The sequence below is a fragment of the Copadichromis virginalis genome, linkage group LG7 (assembly GCF_057382275.1).
Source record: "Copadichromis virginalis isolate Kocher_CV1m ecotype Utaka linkage group LG7, C_Virginalis_male_GT1.1, whole genome shotgun sequence".
NCBI classification, from domain to species: domain Eukaryota; kingdom Metazoa; phylum Chordata; class Actinopteri; order Cichliformes; family Cichlidae; genus Copadichromis; species Copadichromis virginalis.
This window is the reverse complement of record NC_140624.1, coordinates 16629362-16646889: the sequence shown is the minus strand read 5'-3', so window position 1 is coordinate 16646889 and position 17528 is coordinate 16629362. Positions and strand designations below refer to the sequence as shown.

General features: G+C 42.8%; 1 protein-coding gene across 4 annotated transcripts in view; it reads right to left on the bottom strand.

The window, feature by feature from the left end:
- The window catches only part of reln (reelin), a 105696-nt gene that overhangs the window by 23489 nt on the left and 64679 nt on the right, over positions 1-17528 (bottom strand). For all 4 annotated transcript variants that reach the window (XM_085462180.1, XM_085462181.1, XM_085462178.1 and 1 more), the window contains exons 5-26: positions 16671-16703; positions 16486-16564; positions 16278-16374; positions 14982-15033; positions 13779-13887; positions 13081-13321; positions 12724-12869; positions 10981-11132; positions 10538-10653; positions 9930-10138; positions 9490-9618; positions 9293-9402; positions 8622-8688; positions 8162-8395; positions 7030-7191; positions 5676-5912; positions 5232-5424; positions 4355-4467; positions 2516-2653; positions 1532-1718; positions 320-525; positions 44-215 (exon numbers count right to left, since the gene is read on the bottom strand). In XM_085462180.1, coding sequence (XP_085318306.1) covers positions 44-215; positions 320-525; positions 1532-1718; positions 2516-2653; positions 4355-4467; positions 5232-5424; positions 5676-5912; positions 7030-7191; positions 8162-8395; positions 8622-8688; positions 9293-9402; positions 9490-9618; positions 9930-10138; positions 10538-10653; positions 10981-11132; positions 12724-12869; positions 13081-13321; positions 13779-13887; positions 14982-15033; positions 16278-16374; positions 16486-16564; positions 16671-16703 — 3182 coding nt within the window. The remainder of the gene's footprint in view (positions 1-43; positions 216-319; positions 526-1531; positions 1719-2515; positions 2654-4354; positions 4468-5231; positions 5425-5675; positions 5913-7029; positions 7192-8161; positions 8396-8621; positions 8689-9292; positions 9403-9489; positions 9619-9929; positions 10139-10537; positions 10654-10980; positions 11133-12723; positions 12870-13080; positions 13322-13778; positions 13888-14981; positions 15034-16277; positions 16375-16485; positions 16565-16670; positions 16704-17528) is intronic.

Here is a 17528-nt window from a genome sequence, read left to right as displayed (position 1 = left end):
AAATTAAAAGTTACTAGAATAACACCTTAAGATGATTCCTGACCTGCGGCAGAGTAGGATTAGCCATAGGGATGATGTGTTTCTCCCTCTCTGACAAAATTATGACATCATCGATTGCCCACTGGTCATAGCCTTCCCCCGAGTGAAGAGGCTGCCACCAACGAAACCTTGTGGAGGGGGTTTTAGAGGTCAAGGGAAGCTCGTAATGCACAAAGCTGCAAAAGAGGGGAGACAGGTTACACATGTTTCTTTTTCTATAAGACATCCACCAAACACTTCATGAGCTCTGTCCTCCTTTCTTCCTCTACAGGTTTCTCACCGAGGCTTGGTGAAGTCAGTAAAGTACATCTCAGCAATGAGGCCCCAGCTGATGCCTCCATCATTGCTGTACTGCAGGAGAACTCCTTCCTCCCTGCTGTCTGCCTGGTTACACTCCGCCCAGTCTCCACCCACCCGCAGGTAGAACTGGACAAACTCTGCCCATTCAGTGTCCAGGTCCCAGCTCACAAGCTGCCTAAGCCCAGCCTGAGAGGAACATCCAAATAAATGAATACATATTAAGTGTGGGAAGATCAGCTAGAAACACACTTTACAGTCTGACATAATTTTAAAACAAGGGTGGGTACTCCTGGGTACTCCAGCTTGCTCCCACAGTCCAGACACATGCTTATTAAGTGAACTGATTACTTTAAATTGGCTCTTAGTGTGAAAGTGAGTGTGTGTCTCTCTGTTTTAGCCCTTCAAAAGACTGGAAACCTGCTCAAGGTGTACCCCTGCCTTTCCATTACAGCTGAGATAGGCCACGCCTCCTGCCCTGAACGGGAAAAGTGGTTAAGAAAACGAATGGATGGATCAGATATATCCCACACATGGTATCTGGAGCCAGTTGTGATCCAGTAATCAATATATAATTATATGTTGAAGATGGGAAATCTGTTGCCATTTTCTTCGTAAGCAAACTTGGAATGAGGAGACGTTGTTTGCTAAAGCAATGTTCCAGCTGTGGACACTAATTTTTGGCTGCCGCAATATGTGAAACAAGCGATGTGCAGCTGCCTGAAAATTGTGAATCTCCTCTGTCCAATCAAATCAAAAGCATGTGCAATACTTCTCAGAGCTATTGAATAATTAAATAAAAAAATATTTTCGAGCAGAGCAGAGGTAATCAGAGTTCAAAGGGTAGGAATTTTTGGCAGCAAACACTAGAAAGTAATCGGGAAATGGATAGCGTATGCCAAGTTTTACACATATCTCTGAAGTGATTATTTTAATAAAAACAAATTAACTACACTTTTAATCTGGATCTAGATTTAGATCTAGATTAAATACACAAGACAATAACAGAATGTGTCTCAGAGTTCTTTCTAATGAGCGCTGAAAATGAAGAAATTAAATGCTACATTCTTGCAGTGTTAGGAAGGTTTTTTTTTTACAATGTTTGTTCTACTACAAATGTTTTAATTTTACTTTAATTTTACCCCAAAAGTAAACTGAGCAAAAACCACAAGAAGTTAATTTAATGTATTTCTACCTTGCTGAAGTACAAGGATGATCCAGAAGAAACCACACCACAGCCCATGTCAGGCGTAACCACCTCTCCACCTATCACCTCTTGCCATGTGGCGAGCAGTGCATCCTGGGACTCAAAGTCAGAAAGTACGCTAGAGGAGAGTGGGGAGGAGGGCTGGCAGTCTGTTCCAGAGAATCCATCATCACACCTGTAAGAGAAGTGAGTGCTTGAACGTTTTTATTCAAACTTTAATACAGATTTTAACAAAACACCAGTGGAATGGTGCTTGTCACGGTCCTGGGTCGGGTCGACCCAGCATTTTGAGTTTCTTATGTTTTGGTTTATTTTTGCATTATGGATTAGTTATTCTCTGGTGATACTGTTTTGATTACAATTATATTCTGATTCTTTAGTTATCTGATGATGATGACGATGATGATTATTTCTGGTTTAGGTTTTGTTATCTTGCCCTTATGTTTGGTTTAGGTTGCCTGTGCTTAGTCTTCTCTGCCCGTATGTCCCTCTGTTTGTCCATGACGTCATTATGCCTGTTTACGAGTCTGTCTCTGTCTGGCGTGTGCTTCCTGTTTTATTTTGTAGGTCTGTGTCCTTTGTCAGTGCGTTCAGCTTTGTGCTCTCCCTGTCTCGTCAGTGTAATCAACATCAGCCGTGTCTCCCAGCTGTTTCCTCTTTGCTCCGTTCACCTCTTGTATTTAGTGTCTGTGTCTTCCCCTACTCGGTGTCGCATCGTTATCGTCTGTTCACCCTCGCTTCCTCTGTGTGCTCCGTTTGCCAGCCAGCCTTCCTGCCTACTTATTCCGTTCTTCCAGTTTAGTTAGTGTTTTTCTGTTCTGCTTCTTACCAGCAATAAAGCTGTGTGTTTTGAATTACTTCCGCCTCAGTGAGTCCTGCATTTTGGGTCCTCTCTTCCTGCCTGCCCACACTCAGACATGACAGTGCTACTGAGAGGTATGAAGAATGTAGTCAGTTTATTGCACGTCTGACCTGCAATGGCCATGGTCACACCAGCCATGCCCATGACACATGTTAGGACACTGCTGGCCAATGTAGATGTCATCCAGGGCCCACTCATCCTGCTCTCCGTAGTAGCTCTGGATCCAGCGGAACCGTGTTGCACTGGACCTGAACACAGAAAGCATCCTGAATGTTTCATAGCTGTAAAATGTTTATACTGTTTATACCAAAGATAATGCCTGTAAATGGAAGGGGGAAAAATGGCAATATGGTATTTGTGTACCTGGCTGATCGAGCAAAATGATTAGAAAGGTCACTGATTGTTAAAAAAATGCATAAAATGGGTCTGAAAAAGCATATCAATCACAGTTTGCTTCTTGGCGCAGACAACTGTAGATTTAATGTATTTTGCAAGGTCAAGATTAACTTAAATGTGCACATTCCAGTGTATGTGTCTATGTGTGTGTTCTGCAGTAATGTCACAGAGAGGGCAATAACATTACACGTTCTCCATGTGGAAGGTAAATTGTGGATGTGTGCGATGTGTTGGCAAATGTTTCGGTGGGGGTTTACTATATGCTGTATGTACAGAAATGATGAGTGGTAGCAGAAGCTAGCGCAGATAGGCAGTTATATTGGGGATTATATAGCAGAGCGGTTCCTTCGTCTGATGTGTTAGTGACCCAAATCAACTGAGACCACCTCATGATCTTTCTCACCTGACCTCGACTGTTTTATTATCATTTACTGCCATGACCCTTTGACCTGTCATCACACCCTGCAGGAGATTAGACCACCTTTATTTAGGAGCTGGGAAGCAGAATGAAATGGAGGTGGAGGTCACAGTGCTTGGTGTGGAAGGTTTACGTGATTACTTGAGGTGATATATGTGTGAGCTAAGGCTTTAACAATATATTTATTTCTCTTATTTGGTACTGGGTGACTGATTCACTATGGGACTTGCTTGAATTCATATTAAACCGAGCGGTTCTTTATCAAATATGTCTTCCAAGCCTAATGCAATGAAATTGCAGTCTTTGTATAGTACATATTACACTAGGCAGTCAACACCAGTTTATAGAGTTAACACTGGTACTGTACGGTGTGAAGCAAATGACGGAGAACTCCCCCATATCATTAGATAACTTGTTTGGGATGATTTCATTTTTTACCAGACAAAAAGTATTGAACCAGACTGAAAAAGTGTGCCAACACTGTCCACCTCACGTCAGGTAAAATTATCTGCTAGGAACTGGCTGTATTTAAGCGCACACCCCTCTTGACAACACAAGCTTTTGAGGCTTCGGCTACATCACTATAATTAGTAAACACAAAGAGCTTGATCACGCCTGTAGAATCGCTTCATGTCTGCACAGCTCTGCAATTAAGCTGGAGAAGGACAGCCATGCTAACTTTTGTTTTCTTGTTGACTGCATTCCAGATAAAAATGACTCATAAGCCAATTTTTGGTGGCTACAACAAACAATTGAGAAAACACATTTGTGTTAATGTTGAGGGCGTGAAGAAGTGTTCTGTTTGCAATGCTGTAAAATGAATTGTCGTATTAATTGCTATACATGGGTTTTAACAAATCCTCATGTGTTGCTTTCTTTTTCTGTCTTTATACAACATTATAGACGTGCACAGCTGCAGATGCATGTCCATGTCTACATGGAAAAGCATTAAGGGTAATAAGTATGGGCGCTTTGCAGTATTCTGATTTTCTGCTGTATGTTATGGTTCTGACTGCATTCATGGCACTGCATGCTTATGAAATGCAAAGAAAGCATGAAATTATCATCAGAGAATTTTTTTCCCAAAGGGCAATTTGTAAAAATGTTCTTCTATGTCTCTACATGTGATCCTTACCATGTCTTCTGAGGCAGAGAAAGGGTTATGCGTCTCCAGTCTTTGAACTCTGATGGGTGGTAGACACTGGGTGCTGTAAACTCAGAGCAGCTTGGCATGCCAGGTAGACAGGCCTGTGCAAAAGAAATGAGCAGCTTCTTACTACACATTTTTACTCATACAGCCGACGGGGGGAGCACTGACTAACAGCAATTACAGAGAAGGAATTTTTCCATTGCGGACTGCGCTTCGTAGTAAAATTCTTCAAAAACAGCTGCAGTTACAGCCCAAAGCTTCATCATTCACACAATATATAAATATAAAAGGCTAATGGAGGATTAGAGTATCTCTGACCTTGAACACAAGCAAAGGATTAACTGTACAGGACATTCACTGAGTTACATTGTGCACTTGCCAAACGACTGCATTTTCATGCACATGGGAGAATTAGAGAAAATTCACTGATAGAGGGCTCATTATGCTCTATTCAATTCCAAAAGCAATAAAAGTCTTGGCAGATACTTTGGTGCTTTATGAATATTTATGAGCCAGTTATGATCACTGAAAATCTTTGTTGAATCATAGGAAGATAATCTGCTTGCTGATTCAAGTATTGCCGTGTATTTGGTGATAGTGGGATGATTAAAAGTAATTGTGATAATTTCTCATCTGAGACAAAGTACCACATTTAAAGACATTATTTACATATTATTACCAGGACTGTAATGAGTAGATCAATATTCATGATCATGAATAAATGATGCTTCCGTGTCTTTCTCTGGGATGACTATCTCAAGTTTTAGTCACAAACAGATACTGCATGTGCACCGGCCTGTGATAGCAAAAGCTACTGTTAAAACATGGGGAAATAAAGGTGACTGTGCTTCAGTCTCCTTACCTCTTTCACCAGGTGCCAGGTGAGACCATGATTGGTGGAGAACTCCAGTCGCACTTGAGTGTCAATGTGAGGGGAGGGCTCGCGGCCACACCCCATGACCAGTGAAAACTGGAGACTGTAGGAGGCTCCGATCTGCATTGATTGAGTTTCCACATAGCGGATACTGGAGCCAGGACTGGGCTCACCAGAGAAACTAGAGTATGACACGGAGAAAAGAAATCCTTATACAAACCATATATATGCTCTAATGCTATAATACTGTTTGTAGAAATAAAGAGAATCTTGACAAAATTTAAAGAGTAAATTATTTTTATACCACCAGAGTTATAAATGACCATTGTGAAGTGTAATTAAGGTATTCAGACATTTTTGAACCGAGTGGAAATTAATCTCTTCAAATACCAAGCAAAGACTAATGTATTAATGCAAAAGAGCATTATGCACCTGAGGGTCCAGTCATGCTGACAGTACGGCTGGACATGGCCGAGATAGAAACCAAGACTCTGGGTGACGTCCAGCACGTTGCTGAAGTCAAGACTTATGGTGTTGAACAGCACAGAAGTCATGCTGATTTCATCCAGGGCCCACACGTCGTGGCCACGGCCCGAGTGGTACGGCTGCCACCAGCGGAACTGCACGCCGAATTTGCGAGCGCCGGATGGGAGTTCGACAGACACAATTCTGATGAAGGAAGGGAAACGGTTAATAGATGTGCGTGTTTGCAACGCGACTACCTATAGCTTGTTAAAAGCTGAGATAGCAGAAAAAAAAAAACTCAGGCATGATTTAGAATTAATGATCTGAAGGATAATTAATAACTACTGTCACAGAATTAAATAATATATTACTGTTTGTCATGTTCACACTTCTGTACGTGTTCATTCTTTAGCAAGAAAAAACCCCCTAAACTGAACATTGCTGATGTTAGTTCACATAAACAGTACGCAGGCACAAACGAGCAAGTGTAAAGTGATACATATGTGGATATAGTGTCCATAAAGCTAAGCTGGTCAGCTGATATTAATCATACAGGCTGACTGAACTGTGACTCAGGTCTGACTTGGATTTTGAGCCCACGCAATCACATCTGCTGTTTGTACATTTGGACAAAATGCATGGGCAGGATTTCTATTTCTAACCTTGATTTTTAAATACAGATGTTATGCTGCTGCTATGTTTTCTTTCTCAACAATCATTAGTATATCATGATATCTTATGCAAGCATATACACCGATCAGGCATAACATTATGACCACTCACAGGTGAAGTGAAAAACCATGATTATCTCGTCATCATGGCGCATGTTAGTGGGTGGGATATATTAGGGAGCAAGTGAACGTTTTGTCCTCAAATTGCATGTGTTAGAAGCATCAGTTTGTTTCGTTTGGTTTGAAGAGCACAACAGTGACTTTGATGTGTTGACTTGGCCTTCAAATTCCCGAGATCTAAATCCAATCAAGCATCTGTAATCGAATATATAATGCTATCCCTGATAGAAGTATGTTGTTACAGTACTTATATCTGGCATTAGGTAGTTGCTGAATCACTGTCCTCTGTTGACCTCTCTAGTGGAGATGAAGAGCTGTGTGACATAAGCTGAACACAGCTGAAACCCAGCCCACCCTGTCCACTCTTCATTACACACAAAGATGCCACTAACTGTCTCAATGGGTCCCAGCAGCAAACACCTCCAGCACAAAATTGACAGCACATACGTGTGTTAATGGAGTCACTGAAACCATTCGCACAAAGAGACACACACTCATGAGAAAATAAAAGATTTAAATATAGGAAGTACCTTGGCTCATGGAAGCCCTGATATGCATAGTGCTGCAGCAAGGTCCAGGTGATGCCGTTGTCTGAGGAGTAATGCAGCAGGACGCCCTCCCCTGGCTGGTCTGGAGCAGGACATGAGCTCAGGATGCTCCGACTGCCCAGCCGAAGAGTGAACTGCAGATACCTGCAGGGAATCAAAGATGACAGCGAGAACAAGTAGGGTCAACTGGTTAAGGAGCACGGTGAACGGCACAGAACAAGTGTACAAAAAGGAAATGACAGAAAGAGAGAAGAGGGCACACTGAAAAATTAGAGAAAAAGGAAACCTAGGTCACAAAGAGTGTGTTCAAAGAGCAGAGAGAGTTGGTTAAAAAGGCAGATAAATAGACACTCGTAGAGTGAGGAGGTGGGAGCGAGGTGGATGATGGATGGGATGATTAAATGAATGAAGAGAAAACTTAATGAGACAGGTAAAAAAAAACACTCAGCAAGAGTGTGAATGAGAGTCACAGTTTACACCCATGTATTCATGTAAACTGTAAATAGTCCCAATACAGAGCGAGTTTCTGTCATCTTATGTTTATTTGTGTTTTGGCAGACATATCCTCATCTATACTAATGTAAAATTTATTATAATTTCCATCATCTGTCTTGAGCTGCCAGTCATCCCCCCGCTCTCTGTTGCTGGTTGAGCTGTGCTTTCATTAGCAGTGCAGTTTCCTCTTCCAGGCAGCTGTTCACTCAATCAGCCAGGAAACTGGCATTAAATATGGCCATCAGGTGGCACACTCAGAGCCGCAACAGGCATAATCAATCTAACACAGATGCCATATCTAAATCCATCGTTCGCTCTCTATCATTCTCTCTCATATTTTCATCTCCACTCTCATCTGCAGTCCTCCCCATGATCACAATCCATCTCGGAGCGCAGGAATACAGAGTATGAGGGAATGAGGGGTGGGCAGAGGAGGAGGGAGAATAGATGGCTGCCTGGAACATTTGCAGTATCAATCACAGGTACACACACCTGCTGAAGACAAGCCACAGTTTTCCAAAGTAATCTGGCAAAACTTGTGCTCCCTGATTTCTCTGCTCATGTTTCTATATGCAGTGCATTTCCATTCTGCTCTGCTGTATATAAGTACTACAATTACCTGGCTTGGGAACTGTCTAGTGGAGCCGTGACCAAGTGTCTCCTGCTGTCCCTGTTGAAAACCAGAGCCTTTCCGCTGGCAAGCACACCGCAGCCAAAGCTGACCTCAGCCCCACGAAGTGAGGAGAAGGTATGGTAGGAGGAGAGGCGTGGGCTGGAGAAACCCTCAGAAAGAAAAGCTGGAAAAGTCTGGGAAGCAAGCTCACAAGCTGGACCGCTGAAACCCGGATCACATCTGGGAAAAGAAAGAAAAAGACAGGGGACAATACACAAGATATTTAAAAAAGAGTGAACGATAACAATGAGAACAAAAGACAGAAATAATGAAAATTCGTTAATAAGTCATAAACATAACATGGACGATCTGATTAATTTTGAATGGTTAATGGTGCTGTAAGGCATTATGTGGATGAGCAGGCTCGTTCTGGATTTATTTGGTTTAATAAAAAGTGGATCCTTACTTGCAGCCGGTGCGGGAACAATGTCCTCTTCCAGAGCAAAAACGAAGGCAAGCTGGACCGACATACACTGAAGAGAAACAAATTAATTGTAATTAATCGTCAAAGAATCTCAGATGGAAATCCATCTGAGATTTCTGTAAAGTTACAGATGACATGTTGTCCTCCCCCTGTCCCCCAAAGAGCCAAGTAACTTCCCAGAGGCGTAATCAAGGTGGCTGCCAAGTAATGGGACTTGTTTGCAGTAGCAGTTTGAGTAAACTTTTTATGTGTGTATTCAATTAAATATATAAATATCTGCTATACTAAATGAATAGATACTCTAATCACATCATGTATAATGGTGTTAGCATAAACCACAAATGTGTGGTCACTAAGATATATCACATCTGAACAAGGACAATTAAAATAAAGGTTATTCATGACACTTGTGCAGACACCAAATATATCGCAGGGTATCCTGAGTAATTTTCATCAGCACTTCATATATCAGCACAGTTTGCACAGCAGCTCTGATTATGTTGATTTATATTGCTTATTGTTGAGTTACATTATTTGCATAATTAATATTTCCATCATGCCCTATTGGCACATGCACACAATCTATATATATATATATATACTTCAATGGAACATGTGATAAGAAAAATCTGGCCGTTATGTGCAGCTCATACCATTGTCTATAGCCCACATGTTGCCGGCTCCCGAGCCAGACTGCTTCCAGCGAAACCGGGTTGTCTCTGTCAGGGCGGCATTGGGCAGAGGAATAGAGATTCTGGTCCACCTGTGCAGACAAATAATAGTAGGATGAAAGAAATACAGGAACCCCCCCCAAGGATGCACACATGGAGATATGCACACTGATTTATACCCGCTGTAGTTGTCGGAGGAGTATATAGTGCTGTGAGGTAGATGGGGTCCTGCACAGAGCTCTGGCAGACACTCAGTATGGAGCAGAGACCAGGAACGACCGTGGTTGGTGGAAAATTCCAGACTGACACTAAAATAAAAAGGATCAGAGGACATCTTAGTGACCTAAATTGCTTCTCTTAACTTAAATTAGGTAAAAACTAAGTAAGTGTGCGTGGTGTTAAGTCCACCATCCCTCACTCCACATTTAAATACATCTGAGGGCTGCAGTTTGATTTAAATAAACAGAACTTTTAGTTTGATGTATGCATCATGGAAATAACTGAGTGACCTGGCATGTGTGAGACTCCTTTGTTGCTGCAAAATTTCATGTATTTGACTGAAAATAATGGAGATGTTCACATTCACAATACGCCTGGCCTAGTTTACAATGAGTCACACCTGTTGGCAGGCTGGTAGGAGCCACAGCCCAGGTTGATGGAGAACTGAGCAACATGTGTGTGGGTGCCAGGCAGCACGGGGAGCAGCTGCATGAAGTCCACGGCCCACACGTGACGGTTGGCACCGCCATGTGACCGCTGCTCCAAGCAGAACTGGGTGACTGGTGTTTGCAGCTCAGTCGGCAAGGCCACAGATACCACTGCAGGAGTCTGCGAGAAGAAAGATAGCGGATACAGTGAAGAGAGCAGAGCACAGGGGAGGCTCAAATTAGGGCGGTGACTGTGACTGTTTCTACGTTTGATTCATCTGCTAATTATTTAGTCAGTCGATTAACTGCTTGGTCTAAAAAAAGTCAGAAAAGGCCACTTCTAACTATCAAACTGCTTGTTTTGGTCAAGCAGTTTGGTACAAAAATAGTCACTTTTTGTACGACTCGCAGGCAGCAAATCCTGTAGATGTGAAGCTGAAACAAGTAAACAACACATTTACTTTAAAAATGATAATCGCTTATCAAAATGCCTCACAGCTGTTAATCTAATGCTATTCAATCGGACAGAGCGCTTCAGGCTAACAAAGTTTATGCATGCCCCGTTTTTGGTGTATCTCACCCTGTAAGAAGAGTACGGAAGGGTGTCGAGCACCACACGCTCCCTCCTTCCTTCAGACCGTCCAAACAGAATCACGTCGTGTTCATGGGATTCTCCCGGCTCACAGTCCACACCACCTACACACAAACATGCCCTATTATGCTTATAGACATGCCAAAACACTTGCACACCGTGGTTTATTAACTGCAACTACAGACTCTGGAGCTCTCTTCCTCTGAGCCTGAGTTCTGTGGACTCTGTGATCTCTTTTAAAAAGCAGCTACAAACTCCTCTTTTTAAACTTGCTTCTGGGTAACTTTTGTTTTGATGCTTAAGCTTCTGTTTTGATGTTCTTCTTGTGAAGCACTTTGCGGTATTTATCTTGAAAGGTGCTACATAAATAAAAACTGACTCAGTTTTACTTACAGCTAGACAGAGAGTATACAGATGGAGGATTTCCATACCCATGGTAAAGTAGAAGCGGAGGTTTCCGTAAGACGTGGTGTCGAGGTAGGGGGTGCACACTCGCCTCCGGCCCTCTCTGTCAAACACTAGCGCTGAGCCCGACTCAATCTCTCCACACTGGGTCCCATAGACGGCACCCTCTATGTCCCAGCTGAGTGAAAAACAACAAGGAGTGAAGGGTTTGTAAGAAAAAGACTGATCTAAACACAAAAGGTTTACATCAAAAAGGCAGCTCTATTTCTCTCAAAGGGCTTAGATGTTTGATTTGGCACTGGATGCCCCTCCTGACACAACCCTCTGCTGACTCGCAGGGATTTGTGTCTCCTCCTCGTCTTGAACTGTGTTAACCATTATGCAGTAGAGTTATTAAGGAAAAATAAGCAGTGACTAAAATTTGTGAATACTTTTAAAAAGTCCTGCATCTCCCTCTGGAGTTTTGCTGAAATCAGGAAAGAGTTACAACTACTAAACAAACACACGGTGTCAGAAATATGGCTTAAGCCACTTGGTAGAGGCATGCAGGACGCACTGACACATGCATGCACAAACATATTTCTGCACAGTAGAGAGAGGACTCTCATTAGTTCTGACAGAAGCCGGCTGCTATCTCCTCTCCCCTTTCCCTCTGTCACTCCCTACTTTCTGTGTCTTTGTCACTGCCAGTGTTAAGTTAAATGACACTTGGCAGAGCGGAGTGTACCTTCAACGTGAAAAAATAAAATGAATAAAGAAAAAAAGAAAAAAAATCTCCCTGCCTACTTCACACATGTTTCAGTGCCTGACGCCTGATGGGTGAGAGCTAGCACGCAGTGCAGCATGTTGGCATGCAGCAAGGAGGCGTGAAGGTGCGGGGCGGTTGTAGAAGCAAACTCCTGTTTGCAGTCCTTCTCATTAATGGAAAAACATGCTGACAGACACGGTGCATGGAGCTTGTTAATCACTCCCTGGCAGTAACGCCATCTATCATCTCTCTCCTTTCATCTCTCTTCCTCTTGCAGCGCTTCAGACAGTGCTCTCTGCTGTCCGGCGTGTGTGTGTGTGTTACTCTGAACAGATGGACTGCCATCTCTGTAGCAGTCAGAGGCACGGCGTTCACCTGTGTCGGCCCCCATGCTTGACTTGATCTTGTGCGACACGCTGCATGTTTAATCGCTTGACATATGACAAGTGACAGGTGTCAGTGCATTTATGTGTATACATAGACACAGTAATATCTATCTGGTAATATCCCGTCCCTCTGATCCAATCACATCGTGCATAAGATAGCCATTTATGATTCTGTTGACTCTCTTTCAGCCCTTCGTGGTTTGGCTCCGTTGTAGTTTAATCCTTTAATGACAGAGAAGACTCTGGTCTCGAAGCCAAGTTCAGTTTACTGCTTCAGCTTTATTGCGGTGGATGAAACTCCCTGTCAGTAAAGTCTCTCTCAGTATCCTTTAAAAAAGCTTTTAAAAATCTTTATTTATTCATTCATCTTGACTTGACATTTCCTTGATTGTGTTGCTGTATGTAAAGCACTTTGTTTCTCTACCTTTGAAAGAAACAACAGGAGAAAAAAAGATGCCAAATTAAGATAAATATAAATCAAATAACTCAGTAAAGGGGGAATGGACATTTTTAATCCTTTAATGACACAGTCTAGTCTGGAAGCCAAGTTCAGTTTACTGTTTCAGCTTTATTGGAGTGGATCAAACTCCTTCTTAAGGTAGGTATAAATCAAATGACTCGCTACTTTGACTTACTTTAACGGTGGGCTCTCAAAGTCTTCCTCCCAGTAGCTCCGTCCCTCCTCACGGTGCAGATCAATGTCCCTGGTGGTGGCAAAGCTATGTCCAGTTTCCTCACCACCATGGAAATACATGGCATTGCCTTCTGACTGACAGGCATGCTGGAAAATAAGAATACAGATGAGAAATAGGACGCTGTGCCACTTATACAACCACATGATTACATGTATTTATTGCTTTCATACTGGAGTTGTTGTAGTTTCTTGCTTAATATATTTAAGATAATCTTAATCTATCTGAGCATTTGACCACATTTCTAAGCAAATGACTGGGAAACAAAATCCTTGAGTGTGCATTGATTGACTGGTGTACCTTGACAGTAGCTCCAGGGAAGAAGAGCCAGTTGGCGGTGTCTGGAGGATCCAAGTTTTCCTCCATCAGGGGGGTCCTGTGGGCGGCGTTGACCAGAAGCACATTGTCCATCCCCCAGCAGGACTCATAGCCTTCAGGGCCTTGGGGGGCCTCCTGAGACCAGCGGAGACGAACTCCATCGGCTCTGGCGGAGTGTGGAAGTGGAAGCAGGTGGATGATGGTGCTGCTGTTGGTAGGAGCTCTGGAGGAAAATAAAATATAGAAAAACAGGTGACTTTCTAAATGTGGAAGTCGTGGTTTTGAAATGATGTTCAATATTTACACAGTAAATAACAATCATCAATCGTTTCAAAGTAGCTGAAATAACCAAATAAGGAGAGACACAGCAGCTTTAAAAAGAAGCTTTCAGAATGAGTTGAAGTGTTTACGTGAAAGCAAAACATCCACTTAGTGCTGCTAAATACTGTATTAAGAAGTCTATTATTACATTATGCTTATGTTTGAAAGCTGACAAAACAGAGAGAGGCGGGGAGAGAGAGGGATTAAAAAACAGGTGGATCATCGAGGCAAACAGGAGAGGGATGACAAATTAAGAGGGGGAGGTGTGAACAAGGGAAAAAAAAGAGGGCGGGTGTTTGTAACAGATGGAAGGACTGTGGGATGGGATGAGGAACAAGGAAGAAAAGGAGGAAAAATACCTGATCTTCTCCAGTGTGATCCAGTCATCTGAGGCGTTGGTGTTGCCACTGAGGCTGTACGACACAGTGATGCTGGGGTCTGAGTAACTGAAGCGGCAGGAGCCTGAGCCTGAGGAACGAAACATCAGCAGAGGACACACGTATATGATCGTCAACACTCGTGTTGAGGGTGAAGCTCCAAAATGTGCCGTTTAGCTATTATTTTTCATCAGCTGAGCTGTTTCCAGCCAGCCAATGAGCTTTTGCATGTGAGGCTGCACAATGCGCAATGGCTGTCTTTCCAGTGATTGCTCCCACATCGCCTCCATTAATGGAAAATAATGTCTAAATGATGTCATGGTGGAACTAACTGATCAGCAGCTTAACAGGGCTCAGTGACATCAGGAAGCTGAATGACGGGGCTGGGCAGAAATGACTGGAGAAGTCACAGAATGACGACAGTACTAACTCCAGCCAGAAACTGTTCATCTGTGTGCGTGCGTGTATGTGTGTGTCATTATTGCTGAGCATTTCTATTTGCAGAGTCAGAGAGGGATTGGACCGCTTTAAAATATGGTGTCGTGCGGGTGCTGCGGGATTAGGGAGGGTCAAAGGCTACTAATGGAGGGAGACAGGTAACCCCCACAGCATCCCTACCTTTGCTCTCCTCTCCCCCTCCTCCCACTTTACCGACGGTGTGTATTGTCCATGCCTCCGAAATGTTGCGCCGTGCTGTTACATCCCCGCTGAATACAGCCATGCATTAACCCGCTGCCACTTCACAGTACTGCTCTACTGAACTGTTCAATACGCAACACAAATTCATACTGAGGACCTTCAAGCAAGAGTGCAGCCAGACAGAATGCTCTACATTATGTACTCTTATTTCCTCCTAGTCACGTTCCCATGAGAACTGGCGGATGCATGTAATGGACATGAAAAATACAGCACCTCTAAAAACTCTGCCATGGCCTTCTGGGTGTCTTTCCAGAATATTGTAAATCATTCATTATTGTGACGGGGGAGAGGGGAGGGGGTCGAATACAGTTTGTACAGGCTGGCTTCCTGACATCTAACAGTGGAAAAGATGCTTGTTTCCTGAGGATGCCATTGGGATCCTTGCACTGACTGGTTAACACAGGCCTACCAAGGTTAAAATAAATATCCCACACATAAGCTGTCTGAATGTAGTTATTGTCTACAATGTGGAGATTTAATACTCACCCTGGGCAAACTGCAGGACTGAGGCAGTGCTGGTGTTCAGAGGTGCAGTAGTCTGGGGAGGATACACAAGGCAATTTAGGATATTGCGGATAAATAGTTACATTAAGTTATGCTTTGTAAATATATTATAGAATTCTTTAATCTTTTGTGCTGGATTAGCAGTTTAAGAGTAATCACACTGGTGTCATTTGAGACCTTAAACCACTTTATCTTTTAAACGTCTGTTTGAGTGTGCATGAATGTATGCTGCCATTATTGATGTTGTTTTATTTGTCACTGTGTGTAAATGTTTCTGTGTTTCTGGTTGCGCACGCTTGTTGCGCTTGACAGAAGAGCTGCCAGGCAGCGGCATCAAAAATTTTGGAAGAGTGACAAACAAAGCAAATGCTTATCAGAGAAGTAAATAGCATCACGAGCCACTAAATACTTCTATGCTGAAGCCTGGCTTTAATCTCCTACAACTGAATAAACAGTCTGAAATCGAGTTTATAAAGATAGGAAGAGAGCATGGAAACGATTGTTGTGTCCCAACGCATCTGCTGTTTTCTGCTGTACAATAGTGTGTTCAGAGTATAACAGTTGCTGTGCTGCAGTTTGCAAGAGAAGTTTTAGCAAAAGGATAAATGCCAAACAGGTGCTTCAGCATCCTGAACAGGTTGCTGGTAGATAATTAGAAGCAAGCAGTCGTAGTAAGCAGCCTTTTAAAAGGGATTTAAAGAGGATGTTTGTGGCGTGTTGACATCAAAAATTTAATTTGAACAAAGAAATCATGAAATACACCAAAACTACTTTGTACTTCTGTTCCTGCACATCTTAAGGATGCTTCAAGAGGCATGTACGAGACTGTTTTATTTGGAAGTGTTCACTTTTAGTTGTTTTTGTCTGAGGTAAAAACTGAGAAAACATATTTGAATTGATTTCATCTAACTATCAGTTAACATATGCTTAACAAATGTTAACAAATGCTGTTGCTCTTACTTACACGTTAAACAAACTGCAAAATCTGGTACTTGCTTACTCCTGAATTAATCCCCACAGAAATTAAGTCCCATAGAGAAAAACCAGGTCAGGTAAATTTCCCTTCCTTCACCGCAATCAAGCATCTCCTACGTTAGCAGCGTGTGCACAGTGTTCATGGAATATACAAATTTAAACATGAGACTCAACTGTGGTTAGAGCAAGCATGGTGTAATTTACTGTCAGTGTAGTTGTGGCGACTGTGTGGTTGCTTTGGATGTGTGATCAATTGGCCGTAAAATGTACAGCGGCTGCAATGTGGTAAAACATGGCAGTTACCAGCTCGCGCTCTCCGAAGGGCTCGCAGAAAGTGACCGCTCTGCCATGCATCAGGACGCCACATTGCTCTCCAACCTCACAGTTGCTACACTCAGACCTAGAGGAGAGGAGAGAAGAGAAGCCGAGCTGTTAGACAAACTGCAGTGCAGAAGTAGTGACAGTGACTGCACCCCAACATTACAAGAGGAGTCATAACCTTTTAACCTACCAGATGCTGGGGTCTAGCTCTCCTTGTAGGTTGGAGTCAAAGTCGTCACGCAGCACAGCATGTTTTCCATGAAGCTCCACTACACACATGAAGCACACGCTCACTGTTAGACACCGTCTGTACGATACTTTTCATTATCAATTTTAGTTTAAAAAACAATAGCAAGAAGTGGAATGCAGACTGACCAAGACTCGGTCTCAGTGGGGACTCGGTTGGAGCTGAAACAGACAGAGAAGAGCAGAGTGAGTGTTGCTAAGCTATACCTGCATGTCTGTTATCATGTTGCATCTGGATCTAGCAGAAGCTTACTGATCTTGAAGCGCTAAAGAATTGGTGTATTAATGAGTTTTTATCATGGACAAAACTAAACACGCAGACCACACGTGTGTATTTGTCAGAAGAAGCTAGGAAAATGGACAAATCTTGAGCGATCATCTCTGAGTGAAACAAACTTTCGCTGTGTCCTGGTCAGCCATGGCTGCAGTCTCTTGCCTACTGATGTTAATTCCTTTCAGTAATGAAAGGCTGGGCTGTTATGATTAATGGTTCAATGGCAATTAACCGCCTTCCTCCCCAGAGGCGCCCTGTGTGCTGTAATCTGTGGCCGCTGCCTAGACTCAACACTCAACCATCAATCTCTCCTGGGGTATATACGCAGCTCTGAGAAGAGGCGGGAGGTGAATGGAGGGAAGTCATGACTGTTAGGATTTAATGAATCAACTATGGGTCTTTAAAAAATAGTCGCAAAGCCTTGATGTGACCTTTGTGCTGAAACAGATGGAGGCAAAATACGTAGACACACAGTGAGATTTAAAACTTTAGAAATCAAACTGAGGAAAGGTTTGATAGATTAGCTTAATGGAAGCTTTGTTTCACTAACTGGTGCTCATGCTTTAATAAAAAACAGGAAAGAAGTGACAAATAAAGTTGTGCATAAACTCAGAAGTGCATTAAAAAGGATACTGGTGCAAACTGCAATCGTTTGCACGCCTTTATTTTATCAGGTTAAGGAAATCTCCAAAGTTGATCAAAGCTATCATGCA